This window comes from Lycorma delicatula, chromosome 1 (assembly GCF_047948215.1).
Source record: "Lycorma delicatula isolate Av1 chromosome 1, ASM4794821v1, whole genome shotgun sequence".
NCBI lineage: Eukaryota > Metazoa > Arthropoda > Insecta > Hemiptera > Fulgoridae > Lycorma > Lycorma delicatula.
This window is the reverse complement of record NC_134455.1, coordinates 269306369-269324874: the sequence shown is the minus strand read 5'-3', so window position 1 is coordinate 269324874 and position 18506 is coordinate 269306369. Positions and strand designations below refer to the sequence as shown.

Here is an 18506-nt window from a genome sequence, read left to right as displayed (position 1 = left end):
ATAGTGTCAAAACAGCCATCAGTAAATTAATTCTCACTCTGTATAATTCAGTTAAGCTCTTTAAAATTAACTTTTTCATATATTTACACCAAACTGTAATAAATTACTATTATATGAGGCAATATCACTAAAATTTTGTTTTTTCTACAATGCATACTTTCAAGTTAATTTTGAGACTTTCGAATAGATTGTATCCATTAATTTACACTAACCAGTGCTCACTGATTGTCAATGCATCAGGCAGCAATTCATCAATCAAATCATCCTATTAATATCTGGAAAATTTTTCTGCAATATTTTAATTTCTCAATTGACATTATTAAACAAATATTATTATAAGTTTTGCCTTGTGAAGGATTTGCAATTTTTGTTATTTTATTTTATAGTACTTTTTTTAGTCAGTGAAATCAATGTGCCAGTAATGTAATTTGTAATATCTTTATTTACAGGAATGTATAACTTTTATGTGGAAGATTTTATGGTTCGTGATGTTAAATATATTTGGCAAAACATGAACTATCATGATCTAAAAATGGTTCTTAGAGAAAATAGAAACCTTAGAGTATTTCCATTAGTTGAAAATCCAGGTATGTTCTCTAAATTAGGTATCTTCTAGATGTATTTTATATTTTAGTGTGTACTATAATTATTTTTGCCACAGCTATGGTAGGAATAATAACTTAACTTCATAGATAATTGTTTTTATTATAATCTAAAGTTTACTGGTTAGCCTCTTTGCATAGCAATAGATAAAAATTAGTATAGTTTTGACATAACAATTTTTACATATCTCCAACAGTCACAACTAGCCAATACTAACAAAAAAATAAATATTTTATTACATTCGCATCTTTCTGAACTATAACATTTTATACCGACATTGCGTAATAAATTTCTTATCCCAGTTAATCCATCTGCTGAACAATTTTTTTCATTACCTGGGCATAAAACAAGATATAATTTTACATGTTGTCATAGAGTTTGTATTACTGCAGTGAATATATTTTTATTATCTGAACACTTAAATATAAGTATTTGTACTTTTAATGTTTATATTAGTAATGCTTTTGTTATATGTGTGTACCTTCACTGAGAGCTTTCAAATGTAATAAGGTTACTGAGGGTAGTGCATGAATCATACAGTGTTTGTAAAACTTGCGCTAAATTTGCGCTACAGTAGCTAATCAAGTACTGAAAATACATTGTTAATTGTTGGAAACATTCCAGTGAAATGACCAACAGAAAACGTTTTTCTAATGTGACAACAAATAATGAGTCATGGGTTTTAAGTTGTCATGGGAGCCAAAGCAAAATCATTGCAAAGATAAGAAAATTACAGTAATAGATTATAGTGTGGCAGTTACTCTCTTGATTGTCCTCATTTTTTAACCATAATAATTATTTTAAGGGAAGCAATGAGAAAGAAGCAGCCAGAAGTATTGGACAAAATTTGTGTGTCCTTCACCTATTCACATACTGTTACTTATCAATGAGTTTTTGGCAAAATATGCTGCTACAATTGTTGTTGCTCAACCCTTTTAATTTCTGAAATCTTAATTTATTTCTATTAAATATGAAAATATATAAAGGAAGACAATTGAAGTTCAGATTGTTTATCATTTTAGAACACATAGTTAAAAATGATGAATTTAATTATAAATTATAAAACAATGTTGTAGTGAAGTTATTTAACCTAGTATTATTAGTTTTTATACGTCTGCTTTAATATTTCACTTTATGGTAATTACAGTTTTATATTATTTATGAAATTAATGAGATAATTTTAAAATACTTTGTAAAAGAATTTCATATATTGATTATATTTTGTTGTATAAAACTAAACAAAATCAACCACCTACTCTTATTTGGTAGTAATTGGATTTTTTTTTAGTTGCTGAGTGTAAAAGTATTTGCATATGATTAATCACAGAACTTGGCCACAATTTTTTTGGTACAAGTTTCAGGTGGTATAAGTTGAAATATAATCAATCTTTTTTTTAAAGAAGTATAGTGTAGGTATCAGTATAAAAGACGATAACTATAATCAGATAAGATTAATGAGACCTAGCCAAAGAACATTTGATGATGTATGCAAATGACTTTACAGTGATGTTTAACTGGTTTGATTAGGATCTCTTCAGAGCTCAAGAGTCTTGAAAAGCATAGTAAAACCATCTATTCCTCATCAATAAAAAGGATAGTGTGAAATTATTAGCATTTACATCAGAGTTTCCTGTAATTAAGGTTATTGTGTTTGCTGTACCAATTAAAAATGGTGGGAGATGTGAGAAAGTTACATAATAAATGATTTTTTCAATATTCCTAAATTTAAATTATAAAAAAAAACTGAATGTAGAGCTTAAAATATTAAATAGGAGTTTAATTCTGTTATAATAATAGGAATTTATTTATTTGCATGATTAATTAATTGTACTACATATAATGAAATGATAAAATATGACTTGCTAGTATTAGTTCTTTGTAACTATGTAGATTTATTTTTTGTTGTTTTGGTTAGTAAATATAATAGTAGATATTATTTAAAGTACACCATTATCTTTAGAGGAGAGCAGATATAAAGAAGCATAACCACAACTGGATTTGAATTGAGGTTTTGCAGCATCTTAACAATTGTCATAATAGGTAATCAGCGACGTATCATTTTCTCAATTAATAATTTTATAAATACACTATTTTACTATTTCAGAGAATATGATACTATTAGGATCAATTCAGAGATTAGAACTTATCAAAGTGATTGAACGGCATATTGGTCGAGAAAGAAGATTGCAAGTTGTTGCAAAGTGGCAGAAGGAGGCTCAAGAAAGGTCTGTTAATAAGAAATTTAAGTTCGATATAAGGAATTTATAAAAATTTTGATAAAGTTAAAGGTAATTTTTGAAAATAATGCAGATAGTTTCTGTAGTTGAGTTAGTAGATACTGCCTTATGGATAATTGGTCTGGACTATACACTTGGTTTAGAGTTTAGGTTTTTCATCCCTCATTTCATTTTCCATACTAGACTGAAGCAAATCTTTGCACAAATTTCAAATTTATGTTAATTTTATCATAAGACACTGATGCATGAAAATAATTTTCATTGATTTCTGTTGCTTTTAATGAAACCTAAGTTTTTGAAAAATGAGTACTAAGAAGTATTTACAAAACATTTGTTTATATATTTTTTTCTATAAACATGTGAAATGTTTATTTCAATTATGAAAATCATTTTCACCATCATAATTATATAAAATTTATGTATTTTGGTAAACATGAATTGTGTAAAATAATGGTCTACATTTTCTTTACTTAATAAAAATAAAAACAATTGTTTTCTTGTTTGATGAAATTTGCATAATGAATAATATTTTCACCATTGTTTCAAAAATTGTAAGCTTTTTTAGCATGTTTGATTGCCCAACTTTATCCACTGACAAATTTTAATTAAAATTTATGTTCAAAATGATGGTTCAGAAGCTTCCTAGCACTTTTTTCTTAACAATTTATTTATACAGCTCTTAAATGTATAAATTCATTTAGAAATAAATAAAAAAAACTTTGAATTATCTTATTGATTTAAACTCCACTTGCTTTTGCTATGATGCTTAGTGACATTGATGCTATTGTTACGTTATTGGTGCTGTTGGTAAATATCCATCTAAAGTTATTATTGGTGGTTAATGTTTTAATCCATAGCACCAGAGTTTATATTGTAGTCAAAAACTAAATTGTCTGTTAATTTAGTATATCAATGTTGAATGCTTATATATTTTGTAATTTTTTCCTTATTTATATGTGATTCTTTTTAATATATATTGATTATCATACTCTTAGAATCTAAATTAGGGAAAAAGGGATCAATGGTAAGGAAAAAATATAAAAAGAAAAATTTATGACCTACCCAAAGATAAACCATGACATTAACAAACAATTTTGAGCATTGAGGTTCACCCCAGATACGTACACACAGATATATGTAACATACCATCCCTACAATTGCTGGACATAAACTAAGCCAATGATTGGAGAAAAAAAAGTAAAAAATCTGATGTGGACACCACATGACTTCTTTGTAAGCCTATTAAATTATATATACACATTTTTAAAAGCACATAAAATATTATTTTACTAATAACTTCTGATTCTTACATTTTTTTTGTTTATTCAATTATTATTTATTGTAATTTTTTTACAGTTACTGGTTAATGAAAATGATTAATAAATCAATCTATTTAAATTTAAAAAAAAGTAAATGAAATTGAATTCGAACTGTGTTTTCCCCTTGTAAGATCAAAATATTTCTTTAATTAAAATTTGATTTGGCTATAAGTCTTTTTTTTTCCCCCCAAGACCACTGAGGATGGTCCAGCAGTTACACATTGCGCATCCTCAGTGGTTGCCTCACTTCTAACCTCCTGGGACCCCACAGGATCTGGCAATGCCATTCCCTGTGGGGGTTGCTCACACAGTAGGCCGGGACTTGGTCTTTTCTTTGTGCCATGACTCAAACCAGTTTCCCTCCAAGGAGGGGATCTAGCCGGGTCTCCGGTCTTTTCAATTTTCCCTGAACTCAAGGAGTCCCCAGTCAATCATTGAGAGCGGCCCACCTCAGCAAACTGCCCTCTCATGAGCAGGGCTGCCCTTATATTTCCCTACCACCAGTATCTGTCCCCATCCCACTCCCTAGCATCTCTCTCCTTGATTTGTATTATTCTGGTTACCATAGAGGCTACGCTATCCCATTCATGTTTTCCTTTTAGCATGTACTGCAGTGTGTTTTTCGGATGCAATTGAGTTATTTCAAATAAGTGCCTAATCTCGTGGCACTTATTTGCCACAATTACACATCTGTATATCAAGTGCTCTACCGAGTCAATTTCATTACAGTATCGGCAGTCTGGGGTCATCCATCTACCAAAACGATGGAGGTAGGCCTCAAACTCACCATGTCTAGTTAACAGTTGTGTGAGATGGAAGCCCACCTCTCCGTACCCCCTGTTTATCCACATGCTGACTTGGGGACTTATCCTTCTGGTTCAGCCTCCAGTATCAAATGTTTCCCACTGTGTCTGCCACTCTTCAAGCATCTGTCTTTTAGCTTCATTTATAGGTATCCCACAGTTAACTCGTCGGAGCATCAGAACCATAAGCCCTACAGAGGCTATTCCCGCTATGACTTCTACTGTGTTTTTGATACTGTCTTATATGCAGACATAATTCGTATTGCAGCTCTTTTCTGCAGAACAAAGGCCTTGGCCCACACTGGGATCGTGTATAAAATAGTTGTCATTACAACTGACAAAATCAGTTTCCTTTTCGTTAAACATGGACTCCTTTGTCTGGTCATGAACTTGCTCAGCTTACCAATCACAGCCTCGATCCGCTGCGTTAACCCTGTTCAAGTGCTCTGTATATAGCCCTACTGGTTTGCAACCATATACCTAGATATTTAATACATTTTGATGTGGGGATTATCATGTCACCTACTCTAACTCGTATTTCTCTGATTCTTCCCCTGCCTGTTAAGGCGACTGCCGATAACTTATTAGGCGCTAATGTCAGTCCTCTCCCTTCAAGCCACCTTTGTATACTATCAACAGCGGCTGATATAACTGTGCAACCAATGGAAATAACTACCACTTATGATAAGTGTATCATTGAAAAGTTCTCAATGAGGGCTTATTTCTGCAGTTAAGTAAATGTCCAAAATCCAAATTTTTGGATTTTGGGTTGTTTTTGGACATTTTTGGTGAAGTCTATTGCAATCAAAAGGGGAGGTTACCACAAAATCCTAAATCCAAAATTTCAGCATTCTATGCCTAATCGGTTTTGAGTTATGTGAGATACATATGTTCATACAAACGTATGCATAGACATCATGCTGAAACTAGTCAAAATGGATTCAGGGATGGTCAAAATTGATATTTCCATTGAAATTTGAAAACTAAAATTTTTCGCAATCACAATACTTCCTTTATTTCGTACAAGAAATTTAAAATAAATCTAACACTAATGGAAATTTTTTTTAAATATTGTCTTTTCAGTGCAGTAATTTTTTATTCACTAACTAATCAAAATTTCTGGATACTTTGTATCTATTAACTCTGTCTTATCTATTTTATTTAGTATTTAGGATATTGTGTATCAGATAAAAAGTTAAGAAATTCATAAAATAGGTGATAAAAAAAGTAGTTTTTGTATGATATTCTTTTTTTGTGGGAAATTGAAATGACTGTTGGACAGAGAAAGACGAATGACTTCCAACGAATTGAAAAAATGTTAAAAATTATAAAAAATTTACTAATGCATAATTTTTTCTGTGTGATTTTTCTTTTGGTGGTGTTTTGAAAATGAATGGGAAAACAGGCTTACAGATTTTTAGAAGATAAGTGACCTTTATGACTGCTTGGCTCATTCTGAGCAGTATCTCTATCCTTTCATAATATTTTAATGTTGCTGAGTATAAGCAAGAAATTACAGTCTCTAAGAAACCTAACTAGTGTCCTTTCCATCATATTCAGTAACTTGAAATCAATATCAAACATAATTATTATTTCTTGCTCATTATTAAAATTTTTTGTATCTGTTTCTTAAAATTTCTTCCTACTGAATCAGATTATTCAACATATTCTCCACCAGAAAGAATGTAGAATAAAGTAGTGTTATAGATTGTGTGAATCATTGTAACTTTCTATTCTCTCAACCACTGTTTCTTATACTGAAGGTGTAGTTCGTAGTTAGTGATTGAATTATTTACAACAATCTCTAATTTCTGAGCAACTGTCTAATAAGGAATTGTCCATGATATAATATCCTTGACTACAATCATTGTCCATTGAAAAAAACAGATATAATATAAACATATACAATAATTTATAATATAATTTACAATATTTATATACATATTTATATGTATAAATACATACAGAGTGTCATGAAGTTCTCTTGGGACTTTATAACCTATTCTATTCATGAAAATAATAGAAAGAGTTCATATAACCATGTGTTCTAAAAAGCTTCGTTTGCAAGTTATGGCTAGTGAAAGATTTTTTTCGAATTTCAGCTATCCCGGTGGTGAAATGAGTTTGCTATTGAAATTTTTAAGATGTTAATTAAGGAGCAGAATTAGTGATATCTTTTGGTTTTTGACCTGAAAAATTGAATAAAATAGGTCCCATTACTATATCTGCAGTAGTTTTTGAGAAATCTGGGGTGAAAACTAATAAATAGGGATAAAAACCCTGTTTTTTATGTTTAATGTTCAATAACTTTGTTAAATGGGTAATAAACTTTTAAAAAAAACTTGTAGACAATTTAATTCTGAACAAAATGGTTTAAGATAAGTTGATTAAAACAAAGAAAAGTCAGAAAAAATCAAATTTTATTTAGAAACAGTACAGTAGACCAAAGAGCAATTGTATTTACCAGTTTATAATAAGTATTAAAAATGAGCCTGCCATTTTCAACACATTTCTTGGCACTTTACAGTACTGCTTTTGTTGCTCTTTTTAGTTCCTCAGGGCTGTCCTTAAAGTTGCTATGCCGCATCCATAATGCAGACAATTACTCTTGAAAATGTATTTATTTATTTTTTCTATACTCGCACAACATTTTTTATCAATCCCTAGATGCAAATCTAAAGGTATTAAATCAGATATCTTGATGGCCAGGAGTGTGGACTTCCACAACTAATCCATTTCTCAGGGAAATGATGATTTAAGTGAGTGGAAACAACACAAGAGAAGTGGGGAGGTGCGCCATCATACTGTAAGTATACTTTGCGTCTTGGCACTAGAGGAACATCTTTGTGCAACTGCAGAAATTCTTTTGGAAGAAAGTACAATTAGACCTCAGCATTCAAGAGGCCAGGTAGTATGATGACTCCAAACAGCTGATCGTGAAGAAGGTCATACTATATACATTGACACTAAGTCGGTGTTGAAAATTGCCTTTTACCATTTCATGAGGATTTATCTCAGCCTAAGTATGCTCATTAAGTCGTTGACGCCATTTTCAGTAAAATTTCCCTTGTCAATAAACATAACATATTTGTAGAGTTGTCAATTTATATTCCACCAGTTGTAGAACTCCAAGCAAAGTGGACCGTCTCCTGGATGTAGATGTTTAACTGGCTGTAAATGATAAGGACTTGTTTTGTTTAAGTGTCGTCCAAACCATCGAATACAAAGTTCTGATCCGGTTAGAAGGACATCATGTACTGATGTCTGGGCTGCACTGAACTGCAGTGGTAATAAATTCAGCAATAACAGCGTTGTGTTTGACAAATTGTTTGTAGTTTTCATGGATACTAGTTAGTGAACTTGTTCCCTGAAGATTGTGAAAAGTCGCGCTAATTGTTTTGGGATCTGAAATCCTGCAACTCGGAAAACATATTTCATAGTCTAATGCAGCAGCTGAAGTATTACCACCATTACACAAATGAAATGAATATCATATCAGCATATTTCTCTCTTGTAAGTAAGTACAGCATTATTTCAGTGGCAAACCAATCATATTTAACCTAAAACTCACAGAAAACCTTCCCTAATGTCAGCACAGTTTACGGAACCCGATATACTTGTAACTTACAGAATGATTTAAGCACTAATACAGTATTATGAATTGTTGATCAGCTGTTGTTATTTTATTGACAAATTTGAAATAATAATTTTTCAAATAATTTATTGTATTTCTGTCATTAATAAAAAAATTATTATTTAACTGATTTTTATTAATGTGTTTTTATTTTACAATTGTTATTTAATTGCCGGTTTTTAAAAAAAATTTTAGCAGTAAGTTTTGTTTACATATTTTTCACATCACCAAAACAGAATTTGGTTTTTGCTAATTAAATAAGTACTTTTCTGACAAATGTAGTAACATACTGTTTCTAAATAAAATTAAAATTTTTCAAATTTTTCTTTGTTTTATTAAATTTTTCTTATACCATTTTATTCATAATTAAATTCTCTACAACTTTTGTTTAAAGTTTTTGTTTGTTTATTATCCATTTAATAAAGTTACTGGACATCAAAAATAAAAAAAACAGAGTTTTTTACCTCAGTTTATTGGGATTCAGCCCATATTTCTCATAAATTACTGCAGATTCTGGGACTTATTTTATTCAATTTTTCAAGTTAAACCATAATAAATTATTAATTCTGCTTCTTAATTAACATTCTAAAAATTTCAGTTCGACCTTATTTCACCGGGCTAGCTGAAATCCGGGCAAAATCTTTCACTAGTCATAACTCGCAAAAAAAGCATAGTAGAACATACATTTATATGAACTATTTCCATTATATTCACAAGTAGAATAGGTTATGGCAGTCCAGGGAGATCTTCATCATACACTTGTCTATATATATATATATATATATTTATTAGATAGGTGTTAAGATTACCATATATATATATTTTGTTTTGAATTTGTATATTAATTATTGGGTTGGCAGGAAAGTAATTTCGGTTTTGTAGTGTGAATGTGAAATAAAACTCAATTTTTTTATAAGGAAAGTCAACTTTAATCAATTACATATTTTCAATTTTGTTTGATATTCATTTGTCATCATTCTGGCAATTTCATGTTTCTACACTCATGGAACTTCTGGTCATTATCAGGAAAAAACTGAACCAAACATGATTCCAGGTCATCATCATTAGTGAAAGTTTTACTATTCAAAGAATTTTGCAGATTTTAGAAATAAATTATAATCTGATGGTGCAAGATCAGAGTTATGTGGAGTGTGAGAATCACTTCCCAATCAAGCTCCAATAATTTTCCATTAGTTACCAAATATGTGTCAGGCCTTGCATCGTCTTGGTGGAACACAATCCCTTTGTGATTTGCCAATTCTTGCCAAAGGATTTTCTTTGGATCTCTATTTTCATTAATTGTTGACAGTAAACATCTGAATTTATCATTTGGTTCCTTGGAAACAACTCAAAATGCACATCACCTTTGTAATCCCACCAAATTGATAACATGATCTTTTTTGTTGTGTTTAAGCTTATGTTGGTTTATCATGCTTAGACTACGATTGTTTTCGATTGATATTATAGATGATCCATTTTTGTCAACAGTGATGATTTGTTTAAAAAAAAAGGGTTGACTTCATTGCTTTTGAGATGCATTTGCATACCTTGATTCATTGTGTTTAGTGAATCTCTTTCAATTCATGTGGAACCCAAATATCAAGCATTTTAACAAGTCCGAGACATTTGTTGGGATTTTAAGTTATTGTGTGTGATATATTTAACCACTTTGCAAACTCTCACAGTTATTTGAAGATCCGATTCAATTATGGCTTTGATGTGGTCTTTGTCAACTTCAGTAGACAGATAAGAATGTTAATCATCTTTGAATGAAAAATCTCCAGAATTGAAATTTTTAAACCAATTCTAACACCTGCGTTCTGTTAGGGGATCAATACTATATTTCTTCATGAGCCTCAGCAGCTTTCTTGCCTTTATGAAAATAAAAAAGTAAAATATGTCTAAAAATCTTTGTTTTTATATTAAATGTTAAAAATGACCATAAACTAACAGGTGCAAACAAAATTATGTGCAATTTGCTTCTAAAGTATGCTAAAAGTAAGTAATGGAAAAAATCATAACACTGACAGAAATCCTTCAAAACAAACATAAAGCTATTTATTTGTGAAAACTGAAATTACTTTCTTACCAATCCCAATAATTTAAGTTCAGCTGAATTTATGTGTAATTTGGTTACAAAAGTCTCTGATAGAGTAAGTTATGTGTAATTTGAGCTATGTCCAAAAGAAAGTGTCAAGTATCAAATGATTATGCTATCGGAGGAAAAATGGTGTCACTGCCTTGTGTAAATGGAATAAGTTACAAAAGTTTTGCTGGTTTGTAGAACTTCCTGTTCTTTTGCCTGCAACTGGCCATTTTCTGTTCATATGATAATTTCAAAACAAATCCTGGTATAGCATGGAATTTTTCATTTCATTTTCCCATTATAGTCTTAAAGGTTATTGGCAAATTAATCATCTACTAGAAAAATTGTGTATTTTTCAAATACAAAAGATTCGCCTTATGAATACGATAAATTTTTTTTTTCAATTTCTTTTGCATTCATTTTCTGTCATATCATGAAAAAACCTAAATATTGGAACACTTATAATAAATGAAGTGCTGTGAAAACATTTTAGAAACTGTTAGGCAGGAAGTATTGTAACCTTACTATCTTGTACAGTTACCATATCCTATATTTTTTCCTGTTGTTTTTTGTGACACTGAGTTGAAATTAATAAGTTGAAATTGTTTTATTCAGAAAGGCATAGAAAAGGGCATGTTTTGATTGCTTTTATAATAGAGAGCTTTTGTATTAGTGTTAAAATTGCAGTATTGCACATCAACAAATATATTGTTGATATGATTGAATAATTGCCGCCTGGGTGAATTACCTTGGTTAGGTTTAATTATTCTAAATCTTTGTTTTACTGGTTCGATTAAAAAATTCTTTATTATTTTTTATTGTAAATTAATTTTATTATTGTAATATTTGAACTTTTAATAACATTATTTATACCAATATTGTATTAACACATGTTAAGTCATTGATGACTGGCAGAAGACTGACTGTTCTAGTGGGAGCCAGCATAAAGTAAAGCTTTGCTATTAGCATGGAGGGAGCCACATGCAGCCACCCGAAGCTGTTTGCAGCTGTCCGGAGCTGTGTGCAGTTGTCCGAAGGACTTTTAAAATTTAAAAGTCCTCTAAATAAAATTTAAAGTTCCTCATTAATAATAAAATTTAAAGAACATGAAATGAAATCTGGGTCTTAAGAGATAGTAAAAAAATAATTTAAATTTTCCTAAAATAGGTTAAATCCTTGTAATCTACTGGGAGCAAATATTAATATAAATTTGAGTCATTATTCATATTCTTAAATTATTATTTTCATATTTAGTCATCTTAATAAAGATTATTTTAGTATTCTGTTTATCATGTATGAAATTTTCCTCAATATTTAGAGTTAAAGAAGAACTTGAAAGAAAGAAAAAAGAATACGAAAAAGTAAGAAGACCTTCCAGGTTTGAAGTAACTCCTGCTCCAGACATACTAAGAATGAAGCAAATGTCACACAATGAACTTTCTCTACCAAATTCAAATGACCTAGAGGTAACATTATTTTATTTTCTTGTATTAACTTGAATAATATTATTGTTTTCATATTACATACTTGTTTTTTGTGAAGTATCATTGTGTGTTTTACTCATTCACAACTAGGAGAATGAACTTCTGTTGAAACATGAATTACATAGACCATTGGTTTCCAGACTTTAATTTTTTGTGATCAAAGTAAATTATTTCTGGTGACCCATTAAATTACTACATACATATCTCACAATTATTTATTCATTTGTACGGGTATTATTTTCTTAATTTCTCATTAAGTTTGCAGTTGGGATAATAATACTGGCAACTAACAATTACTCAGTACTGTAAGGAAAAAATGTATATAAGAATACAAATAGATCACAAAAGTAACTCAATTTAATGACTAGAATTTTGTTTACACTGATAAGATCATTTGGTTTGAAGTGAGTGACGAGAATCTAAGTTTCAAGTCTGGCCCAACACAAAACTTGCTTCAATTTTTCTTTTTTTTTCAAAAGTACTAATTCAGGAAGTGCTTCCTCACATAGGTAAGTTGTTGTGAAAGCAATTAAATAATTAATTCGTGGCTTGAAACTAGTGTCTTATTATTTAATCACTTGTTATTCAAATTATCACAACCACAAAATGTTTTCCCATAACCCATCTTTGGGTTCCAGTTCTTAGTTTGGAAACTGCTGATGGACTTATATTATACACCAATTCTTATTTATCCCATAACAACCATTTAGGAAAAATTACATAATATATGAGTCAAATTATTATCTGCAATTTAGTTATATTTTTGTTTATGTTGGTAGTACGGTTGTGTTGCGTAGATGACGCATGCGTGGTTTAATTGTTGTTATGTCTGTGCAGGTTTGATGCTGCTAGGCTAGTTCCATTATCGCTGCCCTGCTGTTAACTATGGCTGCTCCACTTTCTGTTTGCACTAAAGAAGAACAACGTTCAGTGATCTGTTTTTTGTGGTTGGAAGGTGTATCAGGGGCTGAAATTCATTGAACACTTTTGATACAGTACGGGAACAGTGTGTTGCCGCAACAGAGTGGCTTGAATAATTTGAAAATGGTCGCACAAATGTTTCGCACGATGAAGGAGCTGGACGACCGTTTACTGCCACAAATGAGGAAAACATTGCGCATGTATGTGACATGGTTTTCTTAGACAGATGAGTAACTATTGATGAAGTGGCACATCGTCTGCAAATTAGTCACGGTTCTGCCTATGAAATCATCCACAACAGACTTGGGTTTCATAAAGTCTGTGCAAGATGGGTCCCAAAACAACTCACGCAGTTGCATAAATAAACATGCTTGGACATCTGCCAAAAACATTTGGATCGCTATGGTTTCGAATGGAACATCTTCTTAGACAGAATCATCACTGATGATGAAACATGGATCCATCATTACGAGTCGGAGAGTAAATGGCAGAGTATGGAATGGAAACATCCAAATTTGCCCTGCAAAAAAAAGTTCAAGACCCAACCATCGGCAGGAAAACTGATGCTTACGGTTTTTTGGGACATAAGGCCCAGTACTGGAACATTATGAGGAAAGGGGCACGACAATAAACAGTGTGCATTACAGTGAGATGCTTACTGCCAAGCTGAAGCCTGCAATGTGAAGTAAACGCCAAGGACTGCTGTTGAAAGGTGTTGTATTGAACAATTAGCCCACACTGCTGAAACGTTCCAGAAACTCAACTTTGAAGTACTGGCTCATCTTCTGTATAGTCCTGATCTTGTCCCTTCTGACTACCACTTGTTTGGTCCACTCAAAGAGGCATTAAGGGGCCATAGATTTACCTCAGACGAAACAGTGAAAGAAGCGGTGCATTCCTGGCTCGCAGCTCAACCAAAAACCTTCTTTTATGAGGGCATCAGGAAGCTTGTGCAACGATGGACCAAGTGCATTGAAATGCAAGGGAACTATGTTGAAAAATGATGTACATGTAAGTTTCCTATTTGCATTGCAATAAAATTTATAACTACATTGCGGATAATAATTGACTTAACCTTCGTATAATTATTGTATTCAGTAAAATAATCACCAAATGTTAAACTCATTTATTTTTCCTACAGATTCTTATAAATATTATTATTATAAATATATGTAAAAAAACTCATCTCTGTTAGTGTATATGTAAGAAAAACATCTGATGCAGACAGGATACTACATCTTGAGATACTACATGACTTACTTGTATGTCTATTAAATTACATACACACATTTTTGCTATATATACATAAATTCTTTTTTAACTTTTTTTTTAATTTAAATATATTGATCTATTGATAATTATTAACCTCTGTAAAAATTTTTGAATTAAAGTGAAAAGTACATAAACTTTTACTTCACTAATAACGGATTTTTTTTCATATATTTTTTTAATGTTATTATTGAACTATTATTTATTGTAAAACTTTTTTTATAATCAGTGACTAATAATTATTAATAAATCAATATATTTAGATTAAAAAAAAAGTTAAAAAAGTATAGAAAGTTGGATTCGAACCAATGTGCCTTCTTCTTGTAAGATCCAAATTTCCATTAATTAAAATTCTATTTGGCTATAACTATGGAACTAATGGAAATAATTACCATTTCTGATATATCGTTGAAGAGCTCTCAATGAGGGCTTATTACTGCAGTTAAGAATGCACTTTCACTTTTTTACAAGTTATGCCTCCTTTTTCTGAAATTAATTTTGATTTCTGCATCCTTCAATCAGATTTTGTTTGCTTATTTAGATTGTACTTTACTTCTCAAAAGCAGGTATATTTTCTTCAGAAATGTGTTTCTTTGTTGGTTTTAATTTTTACTTATTCATGTCTTAGCAATCTTCTCACTGGTACTTCCATTTCTTGTCTGACCCCTGCAAAGATACTCTTCCTTTATGAAAACACATAAAAGGTATCAGAAATGTGCAAGTCCCCATCATCGGTGACATAATGAAAGGCCTCATAATTTGTTTAAATGAGCTTTCAAATAAAGAGTGTTGCTAGTTGTCAGATTTAATTTAAAACACTTCTGTTAACATAGAGGAATCCAAGAAAAGTTTTTTACAATTTTTGTGAAATTACAAAAAAAATTTGAGATATTAAAAAGTCAGGGAAATACACTTTGAGAAGGATTATATGGGAATCTGCAGAATTTGAAACAATATAACTTATATTGTAATAGAAACTATACTTAGTTTTGAGCTAATTCCTGAATAATTCTGATTTGTATTTTCTTTACAACTCCCAATATAAGCTGCAATGTAATTTGTTATTTTTATAATACACTAATACAATTTATGTTGTACATAGAAAACAAATGATACTTCTTACGCCATGAAGTATTCAAAACAATGTGAAATGCATGTATCTTATAAAAATAAGTGTATCATTCTGTTATATTGTTTTGTAATTATTAACATTTTTTGACTTTAAAAAAAGGCTTGTTTATCTTGAAACTTTTGACATCTCCATTCTGGAAATATTAGATTAAAACGTATGAATAAAAATGACTGATTATCTTGCACACAAATAATCTCTTATTTCAGTAATATAATGTTTTCAAACAATTCTTTTTTTTGGAAATATGTTATAATTATATGTAAGCTTCATCTTTCGTAGATGCATTATAACATTGTCAATATTATTAAATCAGGTTAACCACTTAATTTACAGACATATTTATAAAAAATTCATCCTTAAGTAAAAAAATAAATATTTGTTTTCCAGCCAGATTTACTGTTAACTTCTATCACAGTAACATGTTATTGAGGATTAATATTATTTCCAATTGCTTATGTTTATGCTCCCTTTTGTTAGTTTTTGTTCAGATTTGGTGGATTGAGTTAAATGATCAATGAATAAATATTTTGGTTGAATCTCGAAGAACAGATATTTCATCTTCTACTAAAGAAAGTCAAAACCTTTCTTCCATTAAAGGAAGCACTTTTTTTATAAATATCATTTTTAATATTAATATTATTTTCAGCTATCATTAACTAGCTAACCTAACACTTTCAATTGCTGTAGTATGAATTTATAAAGATGTGTTTGTTTTTATGGAAATATATATATATTTTTTTATTATATATATTAGCCGCAGTATCATCCAGTTTTTGGAAGTCAGCCGAAGAAGTCCATCTTAAAAAAGACAAATTCATTCAGTCTTAGAAATTTCAGCCCAGTTATAACACCAACAGTAACTCCTTATACCACAATTACTGGTGCAGAAAGCAGGTAAGAATGATTGACTCAAATACATTTCACAGTTAATTTATTTTACCTCAAAAGGTAAATGAGTAAGGAGGTGTTCAATTTTATGAAATAAGTGAGACTTTATAGGAAGTAAATTGTGTTTATCTTATATTTTAATGTGATTATTATAATCTAGAGGGGGCAGAATTGAGCAACAGGTTAAGAGCTTTAAGAAGTATTATTAAGTTTCTGAAATAAAGTGATTGGGAGTGAATAGGTTGAGTGTGTGTCAAAACTAATATTAATATTATAATAATAATTTATTCTCATCTTTTACAAAATATACATATTTCTTACAAAATTGCGTTGTAACTTAGTAACAGTTCCTGCAAACTTAAAGTAAAATAAACACACTTACATAGACATAAGATGCACACAGCTCTAGGATATAAACATGTATAATTCAGGATGATTACAAAGTTTACAGCCATCTCTTGGAAGATAAATTCTATAGCCAAAAATAAGAAAAAAAGTTCATATAAACATTCGTCAGAAAACGGTTTGTTTGCGAGTTTTGACTAGAGAAACATTTAGCTTTGCTATCAGCTCCCTCTATGAAATAAAACAATATCAAACTTCTTCGGGTACAAATCGAGGTGTAAATTTGGTGCGTCCTTATGGTTTTTAATCTAAGAAATTGAATAAAAGTGGTCCCAGAACAAAAAATGTAAAACACAAAAAGGTTTATCAGAAAATACACTTTTTTAGGTTTGGAATAAAATAACTTTGTTAATTTAACAATAAACAAATAAAAATTTCTAGCTAACTTTTTAAAGAATTTAATTTTGATAAAATTGATGTATATAATGTCTATTAAAATTAATGCAAATTTAAAAGTTCAATTTTAATTAGAAACAAGACACACAAACTGGATCAAACAGTTTCACATGTTTAGTGTATGACAAGCCCCATCTTCTCACAATTCCAGCAACATTTTGGTCATCCCTTTCTGTAAGTGTTGGTCATATCAAAAATTTTTCAGACAAAAGTTTTAGGTTATGTTTAGAGGACTAATGATCATTTAAACCGATTGGATATTGTTCCTATTAAGGAGGTATTTTTTTTTTTGCCTTTAAAACCCCATTTTTTCCACTCCCTGCCCAATGGTTGGTGATCTCAAAAAATTTAGTTGGATAAGTTTTAGGCCCTTATCCAAAGACTAGTAGGAACTTTAAATGACTTCGATATTTTACTTAATAAGAAAGTTATTGCGATAATTTTGTTTTTTCGAAAAAGCCCCCCTATTTCCACCCCCATGGTTCGATTTTGGCTGTTAATGAACTCTACCAAGATTTTGGGTTAGTTATTTTTAAGGAACAATTTGAAAGTGATTGGTGCAAAATTACAGAAGTTGTGAAACATGAAAGCGATGTGACAATCTTCTGATGCTTGAGGTGGTAGATACTTGTGTACTGCATTCAATATTGCTTCTCCAGTGTTGCCATTTCTCACAAAACATTCATGATCAACATCGAATTTTTGTGATTTAATGTATCTGTTTCTTGAACTCGACTCTCCAAAGCCTCAAATATTTTACGATCTGGTACTATATGATCTGGATAATATTCCTGGTACTCATGCACAGCAGCCAATCCATTTTTATTTACTTTACCATAGATTACCATAGAACAACATGTTGTCAACTCTCCAAATGGAAAATAAATTTGTGATATCAACCATTGTGAATGACTGACTGGACAATAACAGCACAAACACCGCTCAAATGAATATTCAAATACAAAACACTAAACGTAATTGTTGATCAGCTGTTATCTGAAGTTTTTTTTTGAAGATGTAAACTGACCAAAATTCGCTTCTGAATGTTAAACAGTATGTTTCTTAACTGTGAAAATTTTTATAAGTGAATTGAATACTTTAAATTGGACAGAACAAGTATCATTGATTTTCATCACTTGAAAGACCGGTGGAAGTTTCTACTGATGCTTTGCGAAGTTGCATTCTTAAAGAATTATTCATCTTAGTGTCTGAGCTATTCTTCTGCTTCATTCTTGACCTGCTCTGTTCTTATGCATCTAAAAGTTTTAACTAATTAGTTATGACTCAGACAGTTAGTTTTTATCCACGGAGTATTTATGCATTCACGGA

The 18506-nt window shown here is 30.5% G+C and overlaps 1 protein-coding gene across 3 annotated transcripts in view; it reads left to right on the top strand.

The window, feature by feature from the left end:
- ClC-a (chloride channel protein 2) overlaps positions 1-18506 on the top strand; it is a 296284-nt gene that overhangs the window by 256582 nt on the left and 21196 nt on the right. For all 3 annotated transcript variants that reach the window (XM_075377089.1, XM_075377084.1, XM_075377096.1), the window contains 4 exons: positions 450-587; positions 2708-2828; positions 12001-12148; positions 16243-16382. In XM_075377089.1, coding sequence (XP_075233204.1) covers positions 450-587; positions 2708-2828; positions 12001-12148; positions 16243-16382 — 547 coding nt within the window. The remainder of the gene's footprint in view (positions 1-449; positions 588-2707; positions 2829-12000; positions 12149-16242; positions 16383-18506) is intronic.